General features: G+C 42.1%; 1 protein-coding gene across 1 annotated transcript in view; it reads right to left on the bottom strand.

Annotated features, from left to right (window-relative positions):
* The window catches only part of METTL24 (methyltransferase like 24), a 179464-nt gene that overhangs the window by 78067 nt on the left and 89288 nt on the right, over nucleotides 1–12109 (bottom strand). The window contains exon 3 of the mRNA XM_006839933.1: nucleotides 8608–8747. Coding sequence (XP_006839996.1) covers nucleotides 8608–8747 — 140 coding nt within the window. The remainder of the gene's footprint in view (nucleotides 1–8607; nucleotides 8748–12109) is intronic.

The raw sequence follows: 12109 nt of genomic DNA, 5'->3' as shown, positions 1-12109 counted from the left end.
CCCCAAAAAAAGCTAAAGAGGATAGAGAGAAACTCTGTTAACTGATGGCATGTGGAGGGGATTATAAGCAATGTACTGAAACAAGGTATATGAATGTTTGAATGTGAAACCGATGATGTGCCCTGAAAACTTTCACTCAATCCACAATAAAAACCTTAAAAAAAAAAAAAAAGTTAATGCTTAATAGTTTTAAAAAGAACAAAAAACAAGAGCAGATACAGGGCACACTCTCCTCTTGTCCACTGAGGATAGAATGGTTGAAGAGGTAAGAAGACAGTGTTTGTCCTGAGGAGTTTCCACAGTCCCTTCTGCATACTGGCAGGGACCAGGGAGTCAGCTTCAATCATTATCTCCATCTGTAAACTGCCAACGATTTGAGGAAGAGACATAGATCTTTCAAAGCATAAATGACACCAAAATGATCAATTTTTATTAAATAATCTGGTATGAAATGTCAAGATTTCATCTAAAATATGTATTCTCAATAAAAATGAGATTACCCCCAAAGGAGTAAAAATTGGTTCTTGGGAATGAAAATTTTTTTCCCTTTTTTAACATATAAAGAACAGATATACACGCATGACATGACTAGATACACATTCTATTTAAGCTACTAAAATTTCATGCAAAGGGCAACAAAAACAAACAGAAAATCTCAAAAAAGTCTTTTAAAGGGAATAATAATAATGCAATGGTGGTGGCATTATAGGATAAACACTGCACTGCTAATCACAGAGTCGGCAGTTCAACCCCACCAGCGGTTCCTCAGGAGAAAGAGGTTGTTGTTGTTAAGTGCATCAAGTCAGTTTTCCTAATCATAGTGATCCTGTGTAGGACTTCTGAGGAGCAACAGGTGAGTTTGAACCACTGACCTTATGGTTCAAACCAACCTTGCATTGGAGTACTTATCCTACAATGCCACAGTCTCCCGGAAAGATTTACAGCCTCAGAAATGCACTGACATAAAACTGAAAACACACTGGCCCTATTTGCATCTTATATTTCACAAAGGAACAAAGCAAAAAATATTTGATGCACACATACAAAGCAACAACAAAAAATGTGGCACCATACTATAAGCACTGAACTGCAAACCACAGGTTTGAACCTGCCAGCTGCTCCACTGGAGAAACATGGGACTTTATGCTCCCTCGAAGATTTAAAGCCTTGGAAACCCTACACAGTATCACAGCAGGACGCTGAGGAACGTGGTGTGACCAGTGAATCCCATGAGCATGGGCCCATTGCTGTACTTCATTTGCTGTGAATGAGACACTTGATCCGAGGCTATGCTGTGTGGGATACCATGACTGTGGATAAGGCATTCTGTAAGGATGTGGCATCCTGGTGTGGCACTGCAGGTTAATGTGTTGGACTGCAAAGTCATTTTAACTGCAAGATCTGTGGTTCAAGCTCATCAGCCGCTCCTAGGAAACCCTATACAGGGTCACTATGGATTGGAACCAACTCAATAGCACTCAACAACAGCAACAAGTCCACAGATAGTAGTTTGGGCAGAAATATTGCATGCAGGGAAGACAAATCCATATCCAAACTAAAAGTTTATTCCAATAAGAACAAAACACTGCTCTTTCCATGCTGGAAGTGGTCCGATGTAATCAACCTGCACCAGGCTGCTGGCTGATCTCCACAAGGAATGGTCCCATAACTGGAACTCAGGGTTGGTTTCTGCTGCTGGCAGATTGGGCACTCAGTAGTGGTTATAGCCAAGTCAGCCTTGGTGAGTGGAAGTCCATGCTGCCGAGCCCATGAAGAACCTCCATCCCTTCCACCAGAGCCACTTTGTTCATGAGCCCTTTGGGCAATGACAGCAGTGGCTGGAGAAAGAGCACCATTAGTTTCTACAGAATGTGTCATCCTATCCACTTGGTTGTTAAAATCCTGTAGTGTGTATTCACAGGAGACACATATATCTTCATTTTTTGAGTCCCAATGGCACTTAAGTCTAACTGTTATAGCACTGTAGGATCAGCAGTTCAAACTCACCAGCTGCTCCTTGGAAACCCTATACAGGGTAGCTATGAATTGGAACCGACTGAATGGCACTTAACAACAATGACATAGGTCTAGAAGCAATAATTAGTGGAGGTGCTTCCTGGGGACATTCCGCAATGTCTTGCACAACATTTACCTTAGGTTCAGCCCCAGATAATGCCTCAGGCATCATCTCAACAGGCACAACTGGGTTCATCTCGTCAAGCATGGGCAGAGGGGACAATGTTTTTATTGATAATGGAGTAATCTCTTTAGATGGTGGGGCTGTTGGTAAGAGTCATTCGATGAAATTTACAGACTCTATGTCCCCAGTGTCCTGATTACCTTCCCATAAGTCCCTGTCTCAAGTTTCAGATCCCATTTCTTCCCAATCAATGTCCTCACTTTAGTAACAGACATCATTGCAGGTTGGGAGTGGAGGTGGTGTTGTAAATCAGCCATTCTTACAATAAGACTCTAGGTTTGGTTGTCGGCAATATCAGCTCTGCTACTACAGGAATTTAGGCTTTCTTTCAGGGCACATGTGGAAACGCTGAGGTCTTTTATGTGGTGGTTGTTGCGTTGTGACTCCTTAGCACATCTCTTTCTTTCACCACCTGCTCTATTGAAAGTAGGACCAACCAACCAGCTTCTCTATACTTCTCATCCTGATGAAATTGCAGGAAAGTATCAGATACATGATCACTCCTAGCCTCACTTCTCTCTGATACATGGTCTACTAGTGGTGATACATTACCACCTCACACCATGGATTACCAGCACCCTTCTTCTCTTTGCTGGTGAAGGCAGAGTTATCAGTGCCTTTATAATTTATAAAAGTCACAATTATGATTTTGCTGCTCTAGAACCACTCTCAGTACTCAAATGTCTTAGGCGGGCTTCTCTAGAGAAGCAAAACCACTGAATATATATCAAGAGAAGTTTCTACCAAGGTAAAAGCTCACAATTATAGAGGTAAGAGAATTCCAAGTCTGGGTCAGATGAACCAAGATTGGCAGGCAAGCAGACAGGTAGGTCCAGCAAGCAGGTAAGCCCACCAGACAGGCAGATCCAGCAGGCAGACAGACAGGCAAGCAGATAATAGAGCAAGCTACTGGCTCAAGTCCAAAGACCCAGAGGTTGGCGTAAGATGTAAGATCCAGACCCAGCAGGAAGCAAGCAAGCCTTGCTTGAGTGTATATTGGAAGCAGGCCACCCCCGTGAGGTAACATCCTTTCACTCATCTGTTTATAACCAATCATCACAGAGCTAACTACATTGTTCATAACCAATCATCACAGAGCTAACTACACTGTTCAAAACCAATCATCATACAGTTAACTACACTGTGTACTCACCATGGGGACAACCATATCTCAGCTGCCAAACCACTGGGAATCCTAGCCCAGTCAAGTTGACACAAAACTTAAATTATCACAGACACCAAAGCCCATGAACTTTGCTATTGTATGCCCTGTGCTCCATGCTTCCTTGATTTTTCAATTCCTTGTTCACAGACTTTGTGCCTGCTTCACTAGGGAAATCATTTTAAGATGAAAACATTTGTCTTTGGTATGAATTCATATCTATTGAAATGTTCATGGCAACAGAAAGCCCCAGGTTTTTAATATAAAATACTGGCTCTTGTGGCCATCTGCCACTTATGACACCTTCTATTGTCTTGCACTGAGAATTCGTGGTTTCAAACCAGATGGTTCAGAAGAAAGGAAGAGGTAAGAAATATTTACCTATAATTAGCCCTTCTTGAGTCTCCCCTAGCACCTTCTCTCCTACCTCTAACATCTATCTTCAACATGGAGGAAGCAGATGACTTTCCCCCTTCACTTTATTCCACCTGCCCACCACCACCTCCCCATCACCCCTCTGCTACACATCAAGGGTGTGAGGCAGACAATGCCTGAACCCAACAGCTTCTCTGTAAGTCTCTCCTCTTCCCTCCTCTCTGTAACATGTTCCTTTCCTTTCAGTGTCTCCCTCCATCTAAATTCATCTATCCTACCCCATTTCAAAACTGAAAAGGCTTTTCAGCTTTAATTTTCAACTTTAATTTTCAACTGAACTTCCCACAGAGTGCACTTTCCCAGGCAGATGTCTTTTACATTAACTGTGGCATAAAAGCTTTGACTCCTGTTAAAGGAATGTCAGACATCAGAGAGAGAGTAGGGTGGGGCCTACTTAGTTAGTGGGGGTGGAGGGAATGAGATGAGACTGATCAGAAGGTAGAGCACTCAACCTTTTTCTTCTGACTCACCATGTCTCAGACCTCTCTCTCCCACCTCACTCCAAAGTTACCCCAATCTCAGCTGCATCCCTCATACTCGGTTTCTGTGGGGTTCTCTGAGCACAGTGGTGGCATAGTTTTGTTGCTTCCACAGATCGGGGGCTTGGAGCACATACTACCTGAATGTAGGGGGCACACAATTTACCTGCCACCTGACCTTCCTACCTATCTCACAAGTGCCCCAACACTCCCAGATGCCAGGACCCCAGGGCCCACATTCATTGTTATTCCTCCTCATTTCAGGACCCCTGCTTCTAGCCTGAGTCTCCCTCTTCCCCCCAACTATGATGTAGTCAACCAGCAATCTATTTGCTTCCCTGGCCCCAGAGCAAGCAATTCACCTAAGAAAGAGTAATGCGTGTCTGGATCCCCAATCCTAAGGAACAGTGCAATCGACATGCACTATCCATGAACAACAGCATCCCATTTTTGCCATGAGAAGTATTTTCTTTATACTCCAGTTTTCAATTCAGCATTTTCACATTTTGAATCAAACTTTGGCCCTTATAATTTATTCATCTCTTTTCCCAGTGGAATTCAGCTGTTTTTATCTGCCCTTTACAAAGTAGGTTTTATCTGGTGAACATTCAAATGAAAACACAAAACCATCTTTTCATGTGTAATAATCAGAACTCTTAACAGCAGAACTATTTTATCTAATGACTCTGAAGTATAGGGAAAGCAAAAGGGAACTGAAAAAATTTCCCTGAAAAGTTTTCTCAGTTTCATTTTTACTCAGTAATATTCTTTAAATGAAATCATTCTGGGGTGTAAAATATTAAGGAAAATATAAAGGCAGCTTGGAGCAAGAAAACAGGACCAAACTGAGATCTCCAATTTGCATGTGGTGCTATGCAATTATTTTTATGACCTACTTTCATACATTTTTAATATGATAGGAAATAAACTCTGCTGTCATAACTTCCTATTCTTCCTCCAGTCTTGAAGCATAGCTGGTGGACTTCCGGAAAAAAAGCTCTGTTCTAATAAACTAGCTGAGCCATTCATTTTCCAGTTCACATTCTCCTTGCTGAAATCACAGCATAGACCGAGATATCCCTGGTCTTCTCCCCTCAAGCAGCCATCTATGTCACAAATAAAAAATTCTTGGAAAAATTCCATTTTCTTTCAATTCTACTTTGAAGTCCCCTCGTATGTATTGAGGGCCTACTGTGTGGCAAGTTCCACTGATACACACCATTGCTCTTTATTTAACCCATGTATCTTTAAACTTTTATTTGAACATTTTTTTGTTTTTTAATTCCATGATGACTAATCATTCATGTATACCATCGTTGGACAGAGATGGTGATCCTCTACTCATTGACACCTTTAGGCCAAGTGTCTGTCATTAGACCTATCACCTAGATTCTGGTTGGGCCTGAATGTGAACCATGTAAGTGAAGAAGTTATAGGTGAGGAACAAACGTGTGACATTAGTTGGAAAACAGTCCCCATGACTGTTTGCAAAGGGTTCAGAGATCTAACCTGACAACCTATCACACAGATTCCATGAAAGTCTATGGTATTCCAAACAAAAATAATTCCATTCTGCCTTTAATTTTTTAAAAAAACTTTTTATTGTGAATTAGGTGAAAGTTTACAGAGTCAATCAGTTTTCCATTCAACAGTTCACACCATTTTGCTTCATCTCATTGATTGCAATGCCCACAGAGTAACATCACTATCCCAGCTCTTTCCTGTGTTTCCCATTTCCATTCCTCTTTCTTTCCTAACCCTTCTGAACTTTATTCTTGGGTAATTGCTGCTCTTTGGATCTCAAAGGATTGATGATTCTAAGAAGTGTGCACCTCCATAGTGCTATTGTTCCCCTCATAGACTTGTCTATTGTTTGTCTGAAAATTGATCCACGAGCTAAGTTTATTTCCAAATCTCAAGGGTAACTAAGGTTGACAGTCTCTGGGTTCCACCAATCTCTATACGACCAGTAAGCCTAGTCTTCCTTATGATTTTGAGTTTTGTTTCACATTTGTCTCCCACTCTACCCAGGATCTTCTAATATAATCACTTTCAGAGAAGTTGGTGGGAGTCATCTAGTCCTTCTGGTCTCGAGGTCATAAAGACTGATATTTGAAGGATCTATTAGTCCACGGGACTGGTTGTTTCCATGCGTCTTTGATTTTCTTCATCCTTCTTTCCTCCAGACACGGAGAGACCAATAATTGCATCTTAGATGTTGTTGTTTTTTAAGACCCCAGTTGCTATTCACTGAAGTAGGATGTAGAACATTGTCTTTGTGAATTATGCTATGCCAATTGACCTTGGTGTCCCCTGAGACTGTGGTCCTAAGCCCCAAGGCCCAGGAAGTCATTTCCTCAATTTGTTTTTTTGTATCTAAGAATTTTTCATAACTCTGCCCCCTGTACGCGCTACCACATTCATGGATATATTTGCAACAAAGGTAAATACCCATGTGCAAATATCCTCTGTCAAATCTCTCTCTATTTGTGAGTATCCTCCCACTCTCCCTCCCACACCCATTCAGCCTACATGTCTATCCATGTATCTACTTGCAGACCACCATTATTGCAGGACTGTGTAGGTAATAGCAATTACTTACGCTGCCTTTAACTCTTGCATGCCTCCCAGTGTCTTCCCATCTCCACCATTTTCCACCAACCTCCCTCTTATTTTATATTGCCTTCCCCAATTAACTCAAGTTAATGCATGTCTGCCCTCCCTTCCCTGCTCCTTTTCTTTTTTTTTTTTTTAAGGCTGGTGTGGTGCTGTAGAATCATCACTGGACTGTGAATCATAGTGTCAGCAGTTCAAACTCACCAGCTGCTCCTCAGAAACCCTATACAGGGTTGCTATGAGTCAGAACTGACTCAACAGCACTTAACAGCAAGAAGAATAATGAGTACTACAGTCCTGGTGTGGCACTGTAGGATTAGCACTGGACTGCTAACTGAAAGGTCAATAGTTCAAAACCACCAGCCACTCCTCAGAAATCCCATACGTGGTCTCTATGAATCAGAACTGACTAGACAGCACTTAACAACAACAAGAGTATATGAGTACAAGAGTCCTGGTGTGGCACTGCAGGATTAGCACTGGACTGCTTACTGAAAAGTTGACAGTTCAAACCCTCCAGCTGCTCCTCAAAAATCCTACACATGGTCTCTATGAATCAGAACCAACTTAACAACACTTAACAAAAAACAACATATATGAATACTGGTGTATGTGGTGACATATCAGTCTTACTTTTTTATTCTTGAACTTTTGAAAAAAGTTCTCTAAATCCATTTGTACATCTAGGACATTTTCAGCCTGAATAACCAAATATCAATTTTTTCCAAACAAATTTGACAAAATCCTAGGGTTTTCATAAGAGTTTCCATTTTTCCTTTGTCTTTTTTTTTTTTTAATGTAAAGCTATACAGATTTACTATTGGGACAAAACATAAAAATACAACAGTTTCCATTTGTTGTTGTTGGCGGCCATTAAGCTGGCTTCCAGTTGATGATAACCTCACCACAATGGACCAAAACACTGCCTGGTCCTGTGTCATCCCACGATCAGCCCAGGATGAGACCACTGTGATTCAATGGGCTTTCACTGGCTGACTTACAGAAGGACATTGCCCAGCCTTTCTTCCTAGGCCTCGCTAGTCTGGAAGCTCTGTTCATAGCAACACACAAGTCTCCACTGACAGAGTGGAGGTCATAGCTGTATTCAGGTACATGGGCCGGGAATTAAACACAGGCCTCCTGCATAGAATTCTACCACTCTGCCATCACTAGCTCTCACGCATCATGACTGCATGGAAAATGTCTGACATGCTGTTTTTTTCCTAGCTGCATCCATTAATATTCTTCCTGTTCTTTATAATGTTGTTGTTAAGTGCCATCAAATCAGTTCTGACTCTTAGCAACTCTATATAGGGTTTCTGAGGAGTGGCTGGTGAGCTTGAACTGCTGATCTTGCAATTCAAATGGAACTTACAGTCCAGCACATTAACCCTCAGCACCACCACACAATTTTAGCTAGAAGTGTCTACGGAAAGTATCAGCCTCATGCTAACAACCGAAGCTGCCTATTTACTACCAGCACAATGGGAGGGAGAGTGCCCCCCCCGCCCCCGCCCCCCGTCAAGGAGACCTTGGTGAATCTGCAAGTGCCTGCAGTGTCATTACAAACAGATTGGTCTGTAGCATCGTGGGCAAGAGATAAGCACAGCACCTGTTACCCACACACTGCTGCCATTCATCACCTTGTGCTGTTGACAAGGCCTGGACTGTTAGCAGGAGTGTTTTCATTTTCCTCTGCTATAAAATGTACTTACCCCAAAGAGTAGAGGCGGCACTGCTTGCTTCGGATTTGATGAGCTAAGCCAAAGCGGTCATCAAGACAGACTGACCAGGGTTTCTTTGCAGAGCTGGCGTCCGTAGCTAGGCTATCTGTGCTCATGTGATCACATGCAATCTGTAAGGAGTGGAAATCAGTGTGAATAATTTAAAACACTGGGTGATAAATGGCAGGTAGAGACTTACTGTTTTCCCAGCCCCTCAACATCATAATAGAAGAGTTATGTCCTTCTCCACAGCTAACTGCTCTCCTCCCCAGGAGAACATAAAATTGCTATGAAGTGTTAGGAGGAATTTAGGGTACCAGACTGTCAGTGACCTAGTGAAGATGATGAGCACGTTTGGTAGGAAGTTGAGAGCTTCTGACTTCAGGGGGCCTGAGTGGTACACATTAACCTCTTCAGAATGTATCAATCTTTCATCTTTCCCAAAAGTTGTCCTTTCTAAGATATCTAGATTCTTTAAGAATTGCTGTTTTATTGACCACAAGTGATCCTAGGGCACTGTGACTGCCCACTTTGAGAATGTGTCTCTAAGCAAGCCAGAAGATGTGCTGGTTTACATAATGTGTCTCTGGTATTCTGATACTGTCAATTTGGAACTTTTCTCTAGGATATTAATACTCAATTGTTTCTTTTTAGTTGATGGCTGATATCCTTTCCACTGATTGACATGTACACATTATCTTTACTTTGCATGTCTAGAAGGCATCTATTCTAAGGCCACTGGGCCACTTGAATACAGAAGTGCCACTCTTTGATGAAACACAAGTCTGTCACACTAAGTGTAACTTGGAGTGCTCCCAGGAGATTCTGATCATGATGCAGTCCAAAAGAAAAATGTGTTTACAGGTTATTAAACTATATAAAAACAGGTATCAGTAAATATATTTCTCCTAAAAGAAAACAAATAAACACCAAAATGGTGGCAGTCTGAGACCATCCTGGTGATCTAATTCTGAAAAATCAGTCATTAGAATCCCTGGACACATATGGGGTCACCATGATTCAGAATCGACTCAGTGAGGACCGGATGGTTTTTTATTTGGGTTTGGGTTTTTTTCTACAGCCATATGCACAGGGCATGGAAAGGAGGGAAAAAAATCAGGAGCAAAGATGTGAAGGGAGAGAAGGCAGGAAAGGCTTAGCTCAGGTGTGTCTGTGCTGTAGGATGACCACTGGTTGACCAAGAAGCTCAGATGAGGAAGGGCATTCTAAAGCAGACAGAATAATGCTGTCAAGGCACAGAGGCCTTTGTAACCCACAGGGTCCTTACCACAATGGGCACAGATTTCAAGATGCTCAGACCAATGAGGTAAAGCCAGTAAGATCTAGAAAGGTGGGATGTATTACCCAAGGTAAATAGCTGATCAGTGGTCAAGTGAAATGAGGGTGCAGTCCCTGGCAAGTAGAAAGTATCCCTCCTGTCTTCTAAAGGCTCTAATGCATTTCTGCCTTGGTAGAAAGCACTTACCCTAACTCATTCATCAAAACTAGAAAAGAAAACCAAAAGGAATGTGCATCTAAGTCAAGCAGAAGCCAAGTCTCTAACTTCAACTGCACATTAAGCAAATATACTTGGCAAGGGATTCTGACTTGTGTTTGAAAACAGGTACAGTTAGCCTGCTTGGCATTTCTCAAGCTAAAAGAACTGAATAAAAAAATCCAAAACTCAAGTTGCAAATATTGAAGGATTCTGTGGGTAAAATATAGACGGACACGGCAATCAATACAAGAAGACGGAAGGAATACAGAGTCACTGTATCAAAAAGACTGGGGTGATGTCCAACAATTTCAGGAGCTAGCATGTAATCAAGAAGTGATGGTGCACTTCTGGCAAGATGGTGAACTAGGCAGACATGCTACATGTATCCTCTACAACAAAGATACAACAGACAAAATGAAACAGACACAGATGAAAACCTTGGGACCCCGATTTTCAGGGGCAGGTTAGAGAAGAAGATTGAGCCCTTGCTGGGAGGAGAATGAGCAGGGATGGTGACAGACAGAGAGGAAGACTGACTAGTGAACTGCCAGCCAAACAGGGCACGGATATCTTGAACTTTTGTGAGTAACTCTGGCAACAGAAGACGGTCTGGCAGAACAGATTCACACTTGCAATGGGAAAGGCGTGATTTCTTCTTTTTTCCCCACACGCTCTGGTGACCAGAGGTATGACCAGCTCCCAACCTCATCCACCCACAGTACAGAGCATGCTCTTTGGGAATTCAGAGCCATGTAGTGGGAAGTCACACCAGTGGGAAGTGGGGGTCAGCTGCACCACTTTGGTGCCTGCATTCAGACCTACAGAAGCAGCAGAGCTAACAGACCAGCATTAATTAGTCTAGCAGAAACCCTCAGTCAGTCACTGTGCCCCAGCTGCCCTGAGGTCCTAACACACACTGAAACCAGCTTTATCAAGTGCCTCCACAAATGCTTTTGGATCGGGTGCCCTGAACTAGGCTATCTCCATCTAGGGCCAGGAACTCCCTTATTAGATCCCTCTCATAACCAGCTTGTGACCTCCTTGGCTAGCAGGAGCCACATAGAGCTTTCTCATCTTCAACAGCTGTACTGGACTTCTGGGTGTGTTTTTTTTTCCTTTCATTGTTTCATAGTTTTGTTTATTTATTCTTTCTACTCCTTCTTCTTCTCTTTCCATTCCCTTGAATTTTATCCTTTGGAGTCCTGGTATGGCTCTGTGGGTTAATGCACCGGACTGCAAAGCCGTTTGAACTGCAAGGTTAGCAGTTCAAGCTCACCAGCTGCTCCTTGGAAACTCTATACAGGATTGCTATTAGTCAGGACCAACTCAATAGCATTTAACAGTATCTCTACTTTTACCTTTCCTTTTCTTCTGTTTCTCATTTCCCTTCTTCTTTTTTCCCTTTGATCTTTCTTTTCTACTTTCTACTCTTTTCTTTTTCACTTTCTCTCTCCCTGTTACTTTGTAAAGTTTTCTTTTTATTTATTCTTTATGTTTCCTCTCTTATTATTCTCTTCTATAGGTCCATTTTCCTGTCCCTCTTTTCTCTTTTGTTTATTATATTCTTCTTTTTATTGTTTGCTGCCTGTTTTTATTTCTTTTTTCTCCTTCATTATTTTCTCTTTTCATTGTTGTTTCTTGCTTGTTTATTCTGTTTTGCTTTCCTATATATGTGTGTGTGTGGGGGGGGTGATTCTGCCCTTTCCCATGCAACAGGAGACAGCACCAATGCCTATACAGACAAGGCACAACTGTACCCTCCACTGCTCCATACACTGGGCAACAGCCAATACCAACTCCTACACCACCTGATCTAAAATAGATAGCAGCCCAAACCAGTGAAACACAACCTAAACTGATGTGCACAAATGCCAAACAGAGTGGTACACATGCTTTCATTCCTTAACTATACTAAAAGGAGACAGTGGGTGAGAGCCTAAGAACACATCAATTTCCAAACACCAATTAAATATAAATACTACAGCATCACAATGC

The sequence above is a fragment of the Chrysochloris asiatica genome, unplaced genomic scaffold (genome assembly GCF_000296735.1).
Source record: "Chrysochloris asiatica unplaced genomic scaffold, ChrAsi1.0 scaffold00027, whole genome shotgun sequence".
NCBI lineage: Eukaryota > Metazoa > Chordata > Mammalia > Afrosoricida > Chrysochloridae > Chrysochloris > Chrysochloris asiatica.
The sequence above is the reverse complement of the archived record's forward strand: the minus strand, read 5'-3'. Positions and strand labels throughout refer to the sequence as shown.